Here is a 16945-nt window from a genome sequence, read left to right as displayed (position 1 = left end):
TCCCACTCTTAAAAGCCCTTTTGCATTCATAGTTTAAGTTACCAGAAAAGGGTAGAAATGAATCATAGATAATTAAGGTAAGAACTACAGAAATGCAAGCATAGGAGTGCAGAAAATTCAACGGTATTGAGCAGAGAGAAAGCCAAAATCTTCCTCCCTGCACACTCAACTCCTGTAGAATGCTAACTTTCCTGTTTTTTCTTCTGGCAAATTTTAGGCTTATCAAACTCATATTTGCAAGGGGAATACTCAAGAATGCCGGGGACTATCATCATTAAAATCTTAAAGTTTTTACACTGTTCTTCTTTGTCCCCAGGAAAGCTGTGAAGGCCATGCCACACAGATAGGTCTGTTCCCCTGGAGGTTCCTCTTGGACAAGAGGAAGACCACATAATTGGAGATATAGGGGGTTTCAAACTGTGCATAGGATGATTAGCCCCACCTTCATAAAGGCCTTATTCTCTTACTTCAGCCAATGTAAGGCAGCTGAAAGAATGCTGGATTTGACATTGGAGCACCTGGGTTTGAATCCCAACTCTCTGACTTCCTACCTGCAGGACTTTAGGCAAGTCATTTTAGAGGGTCAGCATTGCCAAGTTCATACTGGCTGACCACACAGATACTCATAAAGATTTTCTACTAAGAGGGAAAGAATTGTAATTGGTGTTGATGGAGGGAGTGCTCAAACTGATGAAATTATGAATCCCTAAAGTAATGCAAAATTATAATTTTGGTGAATTAGCAAGAGAGGCCTGTTCTGGGTCTCAGGTTCCTCACCTGTAAGAGGTGGGGGTCAGATCAGATGATCTCTAAGGTCCCTTTCATCTCTAAATCTATAATCACAGGATTTTGACCAGAGGTTTCCCAAACTCACCGTGTAAAATGTCTGAGTCATCTTCAACAAAATCAATATCTCTCAAGTCCCATTCTGCGTAATTGTCAAACTCCTGTGAAAAGAGACACAAATCCCCCAGCCCAGCCCCATCCGCTTGAGTTAATCAAGTTTGGACATGATGCCAAAGGAGATAGTATCCAGTGGGACACCTATTGCAAGACACTCTACATGGCAAGAGGTCAGGATATCTTCTTTTAAGTAATTAATAGTAAAGTAGAGGAAATCTGGGGGCAGATGGGGGACTTACCCAGTAGAAAAACACTTAATAAGTAGCATAAGTGTGAGTACTTCTGAGAATTCCAAAGTAAACAATCAAGAGAAGCGAAAAATAGGCCAGTTTAGTTTCAAAAACAAACTGAAGCCCACACCCTCCAGTAAACCCCCAGGGTGCTAAATGCCAAGGCAAAAATGTCAGATTTAATTCATTCCTTGAAAGCTGTGTTCCTTTGTAATACTATGTGTTGACAATGGACATGAAAGGTAGCACTGGCTGTGTCAATGGGTTGGTTCAAAAGCTGAATGCACATGAGTGATAAGTGCGGTTAAGTACAATCATAAGCTACAGATGTAATGGGATCTCCTGAGGCCAGGGCCATTTTGTGGCAGGTCAATAAATTTTAAGAGGGAATCTGCAAGGTTGTTTCTAAGACATGAAAGTCTTACTTAGAGATCTGTGTGTGTGTGTGTGTGTGTGTGTGTGTGTGTGTGTGTGTGTTTTCCAAGAATCAAGCAGATCAAGTTCACAGTGGCTGGCCCTATCACCATCCAGGTAACTGCATTTGGTTATTTGGCCACTGGGTGGTGAATCTTTTTGATCTCAGATACTCATAAAAATTTTCCTCTAAGGAGAAGAGGATTGCAATCTGTACCAGTGGAAGGAGTGCTCATACTGATGATATCATGATTCCCTAAAGTAATACAAGATTATAATATAGATAAATTAACAAAATGGCAATATCATGAGCTGTTGGACCCCCAGCACCTCCAGAACCCCTAAGTTATGTTAAAATTCATTCTCAGACGTAAATATGGTTTTTATATACATTCTCTTTTCCTTCTTTTTGGACCAGGCCTGTGATTTAATTGGTATGAAGAACTTTCAATGAAGAAACTCCTTCATACATTTCAGATCAGCATATCCTTTGCCATTTATTGCCTCAGAGAGTTGCCAAGGCCACTGAGAAGTTAAGTGACATTCACAGAATAACAGAGCCAGCAGTATCAGAAGCGGGCCCTGAACCTAAGTCTTCTTATCCAGCTCTCCATCTGTCATTCTACTCCTGCCTAGCATAGAGCAGGACTCCAGGAAATGTTAAGTGAATTGAATTAGTGTAAAGATAATAACGAGTACTCCTACTACCACATAAATGAGGCTGTCATGTGTCATGGAAAGGGTGATGGCAAGCCTACGCTTCCCAATGGGTCTTTCAGCCCACTGAACTTTCAATACACATGTGTAAAAATGCATCCCCCTGGACTACTTGATGACAGCCCTCTCACAGTCCTGCCCAATTTCCAGATTTGAAGTCAAAGTCCTCAATAGAAGCAAATCCTGCCTTTGTGCCCAAAGAAAGAGCTATGTTTCCCTACCTCAATGAAGTCTGCTCGGGCTGGCATGTAACCTGCCATGTCCCGGGAAAGCAACGAATCAAAGGCAGGCCTTGGAGGATCATCTGTAGCTGGAAGAGTTTGGAATTTAATATTAAAAAAACACATACATACACACAAAAAAGAAAACAAAAAGAAATTCAGAAGGGGGCATAAAAAGGGCAATTTTGTTACTACTTTGTTAAATTTAATATAATTTTTTTTAAACTACATAATAGAAATTTACCATTTCCTCTACAATGCTCTTTAAAAATTTTTTTAATTTTATTTTCAGTGCCAAATTCTTTCCCTTCTTTCATCTCCTCCACCCATTGAAAAAGTAAGATACAATCCTCTTTTTTAGTTTTTCTAGGTATATCAAAATAATGATTGTTGATTGCTATTGATTGACAATTGCTATTGATTGACAACTAATTGACTATTGACTAGTTTGGGACTGCACTGGAGTGGGAGGATATGGAAGGAGATGAAGAGAGGATTAACTCAAACCTGCTTTGATTGACTATTAATTAATGACTATTAATTAATTGGGATTGGACCTGTGATTTCATTAACAAAGGGAACTCCTGAGGGGCGGCTAGGTGGTGCAGTGAATAGAGCTCCGGCCCTGGAATCAAGAGGACCTGAGTTCAAATCCGGCCTCAGACACTTAACACAAAAAACTAGCCCTGTGACCTTGGGCAAGTCACTTAACCCCAATTGCCCTCCAAAAAAAAAAAAACAAAGGGAACTCCTGGAAAAGGAAATTTCCTCCACCAATGCAAGTTGCACCTTCTCCAAAACGTATAGTTTCAGAGAGTTACCAAAAGCACTGAGAGGTTACTGTCTTGCCCAGGGTCACACAGTCATTATATGTCAGACGGGGACTTGACCCTGTCAGAATGTAGGGTTTTACTCAATCATTTAACAAAATAGTGACGTGAGAAAAAAAAAGTAACACCAAGAAGCAATGTACAACAGATAGGATCAATAAAAGTTCAAGGATAAATAAGAGAATAAAGAATCTGGATGTTCCTTCTCACCCCAACTACTTCAACGAAGTAATGTTGTTTTAATTCAATACATTTTAAACATCCTTTAGCGAATCCCCTTAAGAAACTTCGGGAGATCCCTATGAATTTTTCATTTACACACTGAATGTAAGGAAAGAAGGTTTTCATAATATTTCTCCAGACTCAAATATTTACTCTTCTTCATCATGTCCCTCACTCTCTGGAACAATCTCAATTTACTGATCTCAGATGAATATTATTGGATTTCCTTTTCGTTCCCAATTGATTATAAAACCATGAATCAGACAGCTGTAAAGCTACGGTCGCGGCAATTTGAGGCTAGGAGTGGGGGGTGTGGCGGGGGAGAGAAATGCACTGGTATCTTGTTACTCCTGTGCTTTGGGCCATTCAGAAGCAATGCCCATTCATAATTCATCATGTTTTTAGTTATGCTTATAAAGAGGCCCATGAGTCCCTCAGCCACAACAAACTAAAAATACATTTTAAAGAAGAGCCACCATTACTGGTACTGACAATAACAATGCATTACCACATGGCTTTAATATTGGATGATTAATAATCAAACACAGTGCATGTCTATAATGTGTCTTTCAACAACAAACTCTGCAGGAGACATGCCAACAGTCTTGTCCTCACAACAGCCCAGTGAGGTGGGTCACTTTTTTTTTTTCAGGTCTCATCTTACGGATGCAGGCAGTGAAGTTACTTGATACACCTGCAGAGGTTCAATGAGTAGGTGTGGAAGGGCAAACAGGACCTAGGTGCCCTGACTTCCAACTTAGCATTCTGTCCACAGCTATGGGTCCCCTCCCTGCCACCTCATGGTATCAGTTCTCAGCAACTGCCCTGGCCAACTCCACCTCCCTCTTTCACCAGGTTCTCCCAAGTTCTGGAGCAGTCAGTCATCTGGCCATTATTATCTGCAATTGTCAAAAAGCAGGCTCTGGGACAAGCCCAGTCCTTTACAACAACAGGCAGGCACTTACACTGGAATGGAATGGCTGTGTCGGCAGTTTTTGCCTCCTCTGCTTGCTTGAGGTTGAGCAGGGTAGAAGCAAAAAGAGGATTGTTGATGAAGTGTTTCATGTAGTGTTTCTCACATTCTTCTTTGGTTTTGGTGCACATCTGATTGGCCACATCCTGCCTAGAGGGGGGAAGAGGGAAAAGTGTATGTGGGACATATGGGGGAAGGTTTCATTTATGGGTAACTTTAAGAAGCACAGTCTGTTCTTGCCTTATTTAAAGTTGTAGCCATGAGAGGTTTGACATCTGACACCAGAAGCCCCAAACTAAGAGGCAGCAGCAGACAAATGAGACAGGTACACACCAGGTCTAAATCCATCTTGACCTTTGAAATTCAGCCAGCCTAAGAAATAAAAGTGGAGGACTAGAAGTCCTCACTTTACCACCAGTTATAGGAAGTTACTATCCCAAGTCCTAAAATCTGTGACCAATGATTTGCCAGTAAGGAAAGGATCACTACCCAAAGATAGACAGCTCCACTGTCTTGGTTTTGCTTTTTGACTGCACTGAGAGGGAAGGGATATCACCAACCTTGCCCCATTTTGTTTAGGACTGCACTGGGGTGGGGGATATGGAAGGAGATGAAGAGAGGATTAACTCAAACCTGCTTTGAAGGAAGAGAAAAAATATGAAGGAACAGGCCAAAGCCATCCAGTAAGATTCTCAAGAACAGACATCATTTTGTTTCTCCCACCATTCCTAGTATAATACTAGGCCCACAAGGGCAGCCCAGTAGGATGCAAACTCTTTGAGGATAAGGATGCTTTCATTTTTGTCTATATTACCAGCACCTCCTAGAACATTGGTTCATACTCAGCATTTAATAAATGCTTATTCAATTGAATGGGCACTTGATAAAAAAAATTGTGGAATAAATGAATTTTAGCAAAAAGAAGAAGCTAGGAACTATTGTGAAGCCTTCAGCCTCCTACTTCTGTCCTTTAGACATTATAAAGTGAGACAGTATAGGAGAAATAGAAGTCAGGAGACCAGGATTTACTGACAACCAAATATATAACTATAGTCAACTTACTTCACTCTTAGCGACCTCCATTCCCTCACTGTTAAAATAGGACCATAATACACATCTCTACCTACTTCTCAGGGGTATCATGAGGACAGAATGAAACTATGTATAGAAAAGTACTTTGAAAAAGCATGAAACTCTAGGCCCATTACAAGTATGCATTTAATGTCTCAAGACAAAGACCTTGCATGTTGGACAGCTCTACCCAGGACCACAGTTTAAGAGGAGGGAGGGGGATTTTTAAATTCAAGTAGGGAATCTGTGGAGACTGAATCACCAAAAAGTGAGAAAGATCTACCCCAAGGGCCTGACTCCCTGAAATGAGATTCAGCCTTGTACAGCACAGGAGGAGCTATAAAAGCAGATAGGAAAAATGACCTGTATGAGAAAGTGATACTTGTTACATTCAAACAGGAAAAACCAATGCTTTTGGTGAGGATGTAACCAAGCAGATTTTGTGTAGATCCCCTAAGCATCCCAATGCACTCTGTGAGTTCATCCATCATCAAGGCACAGAAGGAAACTGGAATAGTAGTAGTGGTGATAATAACAATAACAACAATAATAGCTATTATTTATATAGCATTTTAAGATTTGCAAAGTACTTTACATATGTTATCTCACTTCATCCTTACAACAACCCTGTGAGGTTGTTGTTATTGTTTAGTTGTGTCTGACTCTTCATGACCAGAGGGACCATACTGTCCATGGGGTTTTCCTGGCAGATATTGGAGTGATTTGCCACATTTTTTTTTCCAGTGGATTAAGGCAAATAGAGATTAAGTAACTTTCCCAGGATCACACAGCTAGGTAGGTGCTATTATTACCCTTATGTTAGATGAGAAAAAAAACTGAGGTTAGGAGAGGTTAAATGACTGCTCAAGGTCACAAAGCTTATAAGTATCTGAGGCAGGATTTGAATTTGGGTCTTCCTGACTCCCAATCTAGCATTCTCTCTACTGTGCCACCTAGCTGCCTCAGGCACAGAGACCAGAACAGATCTCCAAGCAGCCAGAAGCTTGCTTCCAGGACTCTTCCTGAAGGCCCTGTCTATCCAGAGGCAACTCCTCTCCTGGGACATGATGAGGAAAATACCATGCAGGGCAGGGCAAGGTAATTGTTAAAACTCTCACCAGTTTCCAAAGCCACAGTCCATCACAGCCTCCAGAAGGGCCATTTCCTCTTGAGCAGTCCAACTGGGATCAAGGACAGGAAAGTCTGAGGTCTGAAGGAAAAATGATTTTACAAAAATCAATTAACTACAAACAGCAGTTGAAATGGATCCTAGTAACTCTGACCACTATTTCTAGTCTCGTTGAATGATTTGCATCGTAGTGGTGCCAAAAGGTCCCTGAACCTAATTCCTATAAGTTGTTAGTCTCCCACCTCCATTTCCCCCCAGTACAAAACTCTCTCTGGGAAACATCATCACCTGACAAAAGATGAGAATAGTCAGTAATGTAGGGAGTGTGTAGAGGAGCTGTGAATTGGTCTGGCCATTCTAGAATTCAATCTGGCCTTATTCAAAGAAAGGGAAATTATCTATTCTGTTTGACCTAGAGATCCTACTACTGGGAAATAAGCCCCAAGGAGGCCATCAATCTGAAGAAATTCCTATACACACCAAAATATTTACAGTAGCATTTTTTTTGTAATAGTGAAGAACAGAAACAAAGTAGATGCTCATCAATCAGGGAATGGCTAAACCAATGAATATAATGAATATAACTTAGCTATAAAAAATGATGAATATAAGGACCATAGAGAAGCCTGAAAAGATGAACTGATGCAAGGTGAAGTAAAAGGAGATCAGGAAAAAAATATGTACAATGACTACAACAGTGTAAATGGAAAGAATAACAATAAAACAATTGAAATTGAGCTCTTTAAAATGATAATGGGGCAGCTAGGTTTCACAATGAATAGAGCACTGGCCCTGGAGTCAGGAGGACCTGAGTTTAAATTTGGCCTCAGACACTCAACATTTGCTAGCCCTGAGACCTTGGGCAAGTCACTTAATCCCCACTGTCCTGCCCTCCCCCTTCAAAAATAAAAATAAATAAATAAATAAAGTTATAACTGCCAAGCTTGGTCCCAAAGAAGAGAGAAAAAATGAACATCTATTCTTTCTTTCACAAGGTGAGCAATTATGGGTGTGAAACACTGTTCTACACAACATCCTAAATCATACTTGGTCAATGTGTTGTTAGTTTTGCTGAACTGGGTTTTTTCCTTATTTTTCTTCCTTTTAAGAAGGGATGGCTCTCCAGGACAGGCAGAGAAAAAGAGATATGTTGTCAAATGTAGGGGATTAAAAAAAAAGTATCAATAAAATTATTTTTAAATGTAAAATAATCGTCAGCCACCACTGCTGAGCAAGGGACAGAAAGAAACATTAAAATACCTGTCACAAGAAACCCTCTGAGTGTCTAGGCATACATGTATGTGCTTTTCATAAAAAAATATTCTTTTGAGTTTCCTTATATTATACTATCTTTAGTGAGGACTTACTAGGGGCCTAGCACTGTTAAGAAGCAGTCAGAGGGGCAGCCAGGTGGCTCAGCGAGTAAGAGCACGGGCTCCAGTGTTGGGATGACCTGGAGATCGAATCCCGGGCTCGGACACTCAGTACCACACCCAGAATGAACTGGCCATGTAACCTTGAGCAAGTTACTTAACCCCAATTGCTTAAAAAAAAAAAAAGAAGCAGTCAGTACAAAAAAATCACAACATAGTCCCTTGCACACTAGGAGCCCAAAAGTAACTACTATTAATACAGAGGACAAGGACACTTAAATACAGCATGTCATACATCTACTGAAGGTCCTGAGAACAATGAAAACTGTTTCTATCACTGTCAACCTTTGAGGGCAACAGAAAATCGAACAGACTTAGAGAACTTTAAAAGTCTGCAAAATGGTTTCCTTACAACCACCTTGAGAAGTAGGTGGCACAAGCATTATTACCCTCGGTTCAGAGATTCTTGCCTTACTTCCCATAATATGACCAGGAAGTATCTGGACTGGGATTCAGACCCAGGTCCTTGACTGATTCCATGTACCATCTGCTTTTTCCCCTATATCATGTTGCATCCCAAAGGACTTAAAGATTAATCCACTACTCCTCACCAACAGCAAAACTGAGGTAAACGAGTAATAAGCATCTGATTAACTGTGGAAGGAGCTACTCAAGAATGTAATAATCAAATGACAAAAAGGTGTATAGCCTGTGGGGTTTCTGATTCATGTTCCACCTGCCACAGCACAAGTAATTTTTTTTTTGCTTTTTTTTTTTTGGAGGGGAGAAGGTAGGGCAATTGGGGTGAAGTGACTTGCCCAAGGTCACATAGCTAGTTTTTGTGTTAAATGTCTGGGGCCAGATTTGAACTCAGGTCCTCCTGACTCCAGGGCTGGTGCTCTATTCACTGTACCACCTAGCCACTGTCCCCCCACCCCCATAGCACAAATAATTTAATATCAATTTTGATCCCCTCCCCCTCCAAATTTTTTTTACATGATCTGAAATCTCTTATATGGAAAATAAACAATATTTATACTGTAGAAAATAAAAATTTGAAAAAAGGTGAGAAAATCAATAGGAAAATTTCCCATTTGAATGGAAAGGATAGGAACATATAAATTCTTAAGTAGCAACTGAGTCTATCTACTAAAGGCCTTGCTTATGATACCATGATCCCTAAAAGAATAGGGAGAAATTTTAAAATACATACACATATATGACAGCAATTTGTCACGTAAAGGTGGCGTGTGTGTGTGTGAGAGAGAAAGAGAGAGAGAGAGAAAGAGAGAGAGAGATAGGAATGACATAATTGGAAAAACTAAATAAGGAAAAAGTTGAACCTGCAAAGAAATTTGGTTTCCAAGGGAGACGGAGCCCAAAACTGCTAACAAGAGAATCTGGACACTTTAACAGATAACATACTTATAGTGGAGAAATGTGACTCATCAGGCCAAGCAAGCTTGAGTGAATCTTCCCTTTCAGACCCTCACCCTCCTCTGATCTCATTCTGTATACCCACCAAATGGCTTTTAAAATCTTAATTCAGTTCCTTAAGTAGATTTTCGCACTGGGAAGAGGAAGCAGTTTGTAAATGTTAAGAATGAATATTTGGGCTGCTTCATATTTTATATTCCTAATTATAAATTAATAAATTTTAGTGCCAGTCAATCTTTTGTGAGTTTGGAAAGCATAAGCTAGTTTTCCCTGCACCTATACAACTCTAAGATGGACAGTAAAAGGCTAGACCCTGGAGAACAGAAGCAGTAATGACCACTGGAGCCTGGCCAAAAATAGGTCTATGAGAGGGGTTCTTAACCTTATTTTTCTCATGGACCCCGTGAACAGTCTGGTGAATCCTATTAGCCTCTTCTCAGTATAATGCTTTTGAATGCATAAAATTTAAAAAAAAAACAGTGTTACAGAGAAAACAAATTATATAGAAATAGTTATCAAAATATTTAAAAAACAAGTTCAAAGACCCTAGGTTAAAAACTCTTGCACTTCAGAAAAGCCCTCTTTTAAATAATTACCAAAAAAGACAATAAAAATCATGATTTCAAACCATATTATAAACAAGAGTTTCCTGCTGCTTTTCTCCACTGAGGATAGTGGAACCAACCACACTTGGACCCTACCATCACAAGCCCCAAAGTGCTTACAGAGAAAACAGAAATGACACTCAAGAGAATAGAGCAGAAAGGCAGCCAAATTACATCATAAATATTCGGATGAGATTGATGCTGGAGGTGTTATAACTGTGAGATCTCTGAGGGACTATATAAGGTATCTAAAGAAAAGGAAGCTAGCAAGAGTGGGAAAAAATTTCAGATTTTATTGATAAAAAAGTTGATCCAGAGAATATCAATAATTATCGACCTAATCTATAAGTGAATGAATAAGGGTATGTGTAGGGAATAAACAGGCTTTCAAAAGGATTAAACAATGCCCCACATCTTCACTGTCTTGTAGCCAAATGAAAGACATACAGAATATAAGCTACCATTGTGCTTATCAGTTGTTGGTTACCAAAAACACTCCATAAAACATGAAACTTTTAACTTGGTAGAAGGAAATGATACCGTGTAAGCTATTTTACAACAAAGTACTTTCCATCTATACACCACAATCCCTTGAAATTCTTTAAAGTACATAAAAACAGAAATAATCCAGCACAATGATCTGATAACACATATAAGAAGAAACCAGACCCAGGGAGATGGATTGGGAGAACGCCAAAAGTCTCCTGCACTGTGATGAGGAAGATCTGGCACAGAGGCCGGTTGATCCTCCAGTTGCTCCTACTTGCAGATGATATTGGTCATTACTGCTTCTGTTCTCCAGGGTCTAGCCTTTTACTGTCCATCTACACAGGACACACCAAGCGATGAAGATCTATGACCCAAAATCATGCATACTTGAATGGACTTCCAATACAGTATGTCCAACACTATGGATATCTGTGACAGACAGTACAAATGGACTATCAGCTGTGCCCAAAGTTGAAAAGGCCTTGAGAAGAGTGCGGGCTGAATAGCTCTGAGGAAATTACAAAGACTTTTATCAACACCAAGTTTCTCATAACAGAAAAGTCTCATCTTTTCAATACAAATTTTTTTCCTGGTGTTGCTGTATGGCAGTAAGACCTTGAACACAACTGATTCTGAAGAACTAAAGATAAGGATCACACAGAAGGCTATAGAAAGGTATACAGTGGGTGTGAACAGGCTGCAACATGTTACTGATAAGAAATTCCAAAGAACGGGACTGAAATTCGATAGAAGGAGATGGGTTGGTCATATGGCAAGAGTGAGGTATGATGGGGATTATCACAGGGCTCCACTAGTGCCCCCAAGATGTTGAAGAAAAGTGAGGAAAGCCTCCAACATGTTGGGTGGAACACCCATGGGAGACTTTTGGGAGGCCATGAATAATTGCTGTTCAGAATGGGTTGGCATGGATGGGTGGTGTTCTGAAAGGTGGGAATACCTAAATCAATGAGATTACAAGATAGATGTGATTACTGTATACCTATGCACCTTAAAAAAACCAAAACAACAATCCGGAACTCATTTGCATATCAGTAACTCCAAAAATGACCTTTTAGAAAATGACAAATGTTAGAGGGGCTTCAGGTAAAAACATAAATACACTATTGGTAGAGTTCAGAATTGGTATAGCCATTTTATAAAGCAATTTGGAATTATGCCCTAAAGACATTTAACTCAATATATCCTTGGATCTAGTGATACCTCTACTGGCCATATATCCTAAAGAAATCAAAGAAATAAAAAAAGGACCCATATGTACAAAAAATTTATAATAGCATTTTTCATAGTAGCCCCAAGCTGGAAACTAAAGAGGTGCCCATTGCTAAACAAATTACAGTGTCTGAATGTAATGGAATGTTATTGTATCATAAGGAATTATAAAATGGAGTTTTAGAGATATTTTATTAATTTTAGAATATTATATACATATATAAAATATGAACTGATGCCGAGCAAGGTGAGCAGAATCAGGGGAACAATTTATGCAATGATAACAACACATAGACAAATAACTCTAAAGACAAATGACTTAAGAACTCTGATCAATGACAAACGACTATTTCAGAGGTCTAATGATGAAGCTCCTGAGCTCAAGATGTACAAAAAGACATATATTAGACATGGCCAGTGATGGAATCTGCTTTGCTTGACTATGCATATTTATTACCTGAAACCTCTCTAACATTTATAATTTTCTAAGAGGTCATTTTTGGAGTTACTGATATGCAAATGAGTTGTTTTTGTTTTGTTTGCTTTTTTGGAGGGCAATTGGGGTTAAGTGACTTACCCAAGGTCACACGGCTAGTAAGTGTGTCAAGTGTCTGAGGCCAGATTTGAACTCAGGTCCTCCTGACTCCAGGGCTGGTACTCTATTCACTGTGCCACCTAGCCTCCCCCAAATGAGTTGTTTTTTTTTTTAAAGATGCACAGGTATACAGTAATCACCTCTATCTTATAATAGTTTTGTTTTTTCTTTTTCTTTGTTTAGTTGAAAGGGAGCAGCAGGGGGCAGGAAAGAATAAATTCTTGTTAATTAATAAATTAATAAATAAATGTTAAAATGACCTCTTTTAGATTTATAGAGTTCTTTAAGATCTGAAGATCTTTGATGCTTTTCCAGGTCCTGGAGGCTTTGAAAGGCTCTGTCATTGATGTGTGGTAAAGTAAAAGTTTTGAGCCAAGATTCCTTGGTAGACTAAGAAGCTTCTAAAAAAACTTACTGGACAACTACTATTGCAGTTAGAAAAGGAGGAATACAGGGGAAAAGATAACAGAAAAAAAAATATGGAAGGAATAATAAAGTGGCAAAATGGATAGTGATGAAACAGAGGATGAAGACAGCTGATGTCTCTTTGGCCCTTTGTTTTATGATTGTGAAAATTATTTGCGCACACTATCTACTCTGGTCCTCCCAAAACCCTGTGAGGTGGTTAGGACAAATATTATTAATTCCATTTTATAAACAAATAAACTGACTATTAAGAAATAAAAGTAATTTGCCTAAAGAACAATAGACTAGAGTCTCCTGACCTGGGTTCATGTCTCAGTGACTCTACTACCACTAAATGGGTGACTTTGGGTCAATCCCTTCTTTGGGCCTCAGTTTCTTGATTTTCAAAACAAGCAGGTGATCTGGCAAGTCCCTAAAGCCCCCTCTTCCAACATTAATGAGGACTTGTAAGACAAATGGAGTTCTATGTTCTTACCATTATTTCATAAGTGTGATCACTTTGATGCTTCTTGTACTCAAATCCTCGGGTGAAGCACTGTAAAACAGAGAAAACAAGTGACTCACAAGTTTTTCCAAGTGCTTTTTTACAGATTCCAGAAAAATAATTTTTTTTTCATATTTGAGTTCTTAAGATAGGATGGGGTGGGGATCTGAACCTGTGAATTCACTGGATATAGGGAACCTTCATGAGAGGAAATGCTCCTTGCCATTGCAGGTAGGCACCTTCTCTGCAATGCAGTATCTTCAAGAGTTGCCTAGAGCACTGGAGGTTAAGTGACTAGCCCGGAATGACCCATACCCAGGTATGTGTTAGAGGAAAGACTTGAATTCAGGCCTTTTCAGCTCCCTATCCATTATACCACACTGCTTCCCAGTTCTTGTGATTATAAAAAATACTTTCAAAGTCTTTTGTTTGAAGCTTCAATCAAACAAGCTACTAGCTACCACAGCCATTGACTGAGGGGCCTGCAATAGAAAGACAAAACCAACTGCCTTAACATGGGGCTTTTGTCTGCATCTCTACATACTGGTCTGATTCCTTCTGGCTGTTTGGACTAACCTAGTCATGTACTGTCATGTCTGCTATCCAGGTTTTACTGCCATCAGGTTAAGGCAGAAAGCAGTATCTTGGGTTATATCAAAGGCAGCAATTCTTCCTCTTGGGGTGTATTTGCTCTCTTAGTGCTTTAATGTGCCCAACCAAAGCAATATGAAGAGTGCCAAGGCACAGAAAGAAAGGATCTGTATGAACCAAAATATTCATGGCAGAGCTTTTGGGTGTAACAAAAATAGAGATAGGAACTTCACCTGTGGTATCATCAGCACAAGGAATTCCCTTGTACCAACACAGGTCAGAACTTTCTCTGCAACTTAAAGTCTTAGAGACTGGCCAAGAACAGAGAGGTTATCTGGGTTCACATAGTAGGTATCATAGGTGAGACCTGAACCTGGATCTTTCCAGCTTCAAGGCCAGCTCTCTTTCTACTACACCATAAAGTCTTTGATGTAAGAAAGAAAAAAAAAAAACAAAAATCTGAAACAATGACAGGGGAGTGGCTGAACAAACTGTACCACATGAATGCAGTGAAATACTATTGAATCATCAGTACCTACAATGGAAGGAATTCAGAGAACCTGGAAAAACTTCTCTAATCGAATGCAGAGCAAAACAAGCAAGGAACAAAATACACTATAACTAAGGAAACAAAAAACACTATAATTAAGATTTAAATTAAAAGAAGACTTAAAAAAAGGCAAATCCTGTACACACTGTTATGACCAATACTGGCCCTGGAGAAGAAATGAGAAAATGTACCATTCCTCTTTCTCTGGAGGAATGGGGGTCTGCAGGGTAGAATGTCGCATACCCCATTGGACATGGTCACTCCGTAGGTTGGTTTTGTTTAAATTTTTTCTTTATATAAAGAAGGGTTCCTTGGATGGAGAATATAACTAGAAAAGATCATGATGTGAAAATAAATAGCATCAATACAACTTAGCATTTAAAAGGAATAAATAAACAAGTGTGGAAAGGGACAAATATTAAGGTAAAAGGTAGAACAACATCTACCATGTCTGCTCCCAAAATGAGCCAAAAGACCAGAACCCAGAAGATCTGAGTTCAAATCTGGCCTCTAGCTGTGTGACTTAACCTCTGCTTGCCTCTGTTTCTTCATCTGTAAAGTGGGAACAATAATAGTGCCTACCTCCCAGGGCTGTTGTAAGGATCAAATGAAATAATAATTGTAAAGCATTTAGCACAGTGCTTGGCACACAGTAAGCACTACATTAGCTATCATCATCATAATCATCACTTCAATTAGGTACAATGACAAGCTAGCTAGAGTCTGTACGAAGATGACCAGGATGTTGAAGTGAAAGGACAGTAACCATTTAATTAGCACACTGGCTAAGGATGATTAGCTGGAGATGAGAGTATCTATAGGGGTCATGTCTTGACCATTTTATAGTCATATCTTCATGTCTTGGAGACACATATTTCTTTTCAAATAGCTCTTATGTAGCAGGGAAATTAACCTTGCTTCTTGACCCCAGAGGAGAGAAATAGCTGGTGCAAATTATAGAGCACCAGACTAGAAGTCAGGAAGACTCATCTTCGTGAGTTCATATCTGGACTCAGACACTTCTTAGCTGTGTGACGATGGGCAAATCATTTAATCCTGTCTGCATCAGTTTCCTCTTCTGTAAAGTTAGCTGGAGAAGGAAATGGAAAACCATTCTATTATCTTTGACAAGAAAACCCCAAATGAGGTCATGGAGAATTGGACACAACTGAAATGACTGAACACTTCAGGGAAAAGAAAGCTTCAGTTCAAGATAAGGAAGGAACTGCCTACCAGCTAGAGCTGTCCAACAATGAGATATTTTGCCTCAGCAAACAGGACTATCCCCTTAGTAGAGGTGTTCCAGTAAGAGGTATCTTGCCCATGTCAGGGATGTTTTAGAGGGGATTCCTAGATTGGTTAGGATACTGGACTAGTTGACCTCTACGGTCATCTTTATCAACGTGGAGACTCTATAGTTTTAGTGTGCTGGGCAGTGTGGGTGGGGAGATGAAGTTAAAAGAGTGTGTTCTGTCTGAACAACCAACATTAATCTCCTGTACTATGCCAATAGATCTAGGCTAGGAGAAACAAGTGCTCAGAACTTTGATCAATGAGGTGCCTAGTCATGACTTCAGAGGACTGATGCTGACGCAGGTTTCCTGTCTGTAAGTAGAGAGGTGGTGAACTACAGGTGTGAAGATATACATTTTTAGACTCAGATAGTGTGTCTGTTTTGCTCAACTGTCCTTATTACAAAGGATGGCTATTTTGGAGGGGGGGGTAGTGATCATTAGGAAGTGACAGTGATTAAAAAAAAAAAGGACATGAATAAAATGTTTTAAAAGAAAAAAAGAGAGAGATGAAAATTATCTGGGCTACTCTGTGAGTCACCTGCAAGCAGAGGAGGAATGGAGGAGGTCCACATTCAGCACATTTGATATACGGCTCCATGAGATAGGAAGAACAACCCCGGCAGGGAGGCTTATCAAAAGGATCATCTAGAAAAGAGAAAAAAAAAAAAGAAAAAATTTTAAAGCTATTTTTGTCTTATTTTATTATATTTTTTGCGTTTTACACTATCTTCTTTTCCAAATTCATCCCATTGACTTCCTTCCAAAGAGAGTCATCTTTTATGACAAAAAAAAAAGGAAAAAAGCAGTTCAGTAAAACTAACACATCAAGTTAATCTGACAATACATGCAACATTCCACATCCACAGACCTCTACTTATGCAAAGAAGGGGGAAGGTATATTTTCTCCTTTCTTCTTCATGACCAAAGTTCATCATTAGCATTCAGGGTTTTCTGCCTTTTCTCATTTTTGCCAATTTGCTGGGCAGGATGTGGAGTTGTTTTGATTTCCCTTCCTCTTACTTTTAAGTGACATGGAGTAATCTTTCACATGGTTGTTTACAGTTTGCAAATCTTTTAAGACCTGTTTATTCTCTGTGGTGAATAGTTCTCAGTATTATATATTTGTGTAGTTCCATATATATCTCGACTATCATACTCTT

At 39.3% G+C, this 16945-nt stretch overlaps 1 protein-coding gene across 4 annotated transcripts in view; it reads right to left on the bottom strand.

The window, feature by feature from the left end:
* TADA2A (transcriptional adaptor 2A) overlaps positions 1–16945 on the bottom strand; it is a 64851-nt gene that overhangs the window by 37165 nt on the left and 10741 nt on the right. For all 4 annotated transcript variants that reach the window (XR_011166430.1, XM_069078041.1, XM_069078043.1 and 1 more), the window contains exons 3-8: positions 16324–16430; positions 13341–13400; positions 6700–6791; positions 4503–4660; positions 2486–2574; positions 875–947 (exon numbers count right to left, since the gene is read on the bottom strand). Coding sequence is in view for 3 of the 4 variants with exons in the window: in XM_069078041.1 (XP_068934142.1) it covers positions 875–947; positions 2486–2574; positions 4503–4660; positions 6700–6791; positions 13341–13400; positions 16324–16430 (579 nt within the window). In the remaining variant the exon portion in view is untranslated. The remainder of the gene's footprint in view (positions 1–874; positions 948–2485; positions 2575–4502; positions 4661–6699; positions 6792–13340; positions 13401–16323; positions 16431–16945) is intronic.

The sequence above is a fragment of the Petaurus breviceps genome, unplaced genomic scaffold (assembly GCF_028583685.1).
Source record: "Petaurus breviceps papuanus isolate PSGF00001 unplaced genomic scaffold, PetGlider_PUasm1.0 91023, whole genome shotgun sequence".
NCBI classification, from domain to species: Eukaryota; Metazoa; Chordata; class Mammalia; order Diprotodontia; family Petauridae; genus Petaurus; species Petaurus breviceps.
This window is presented reverse-complemented; position numbering and strand designations above follow the sequence as displayed.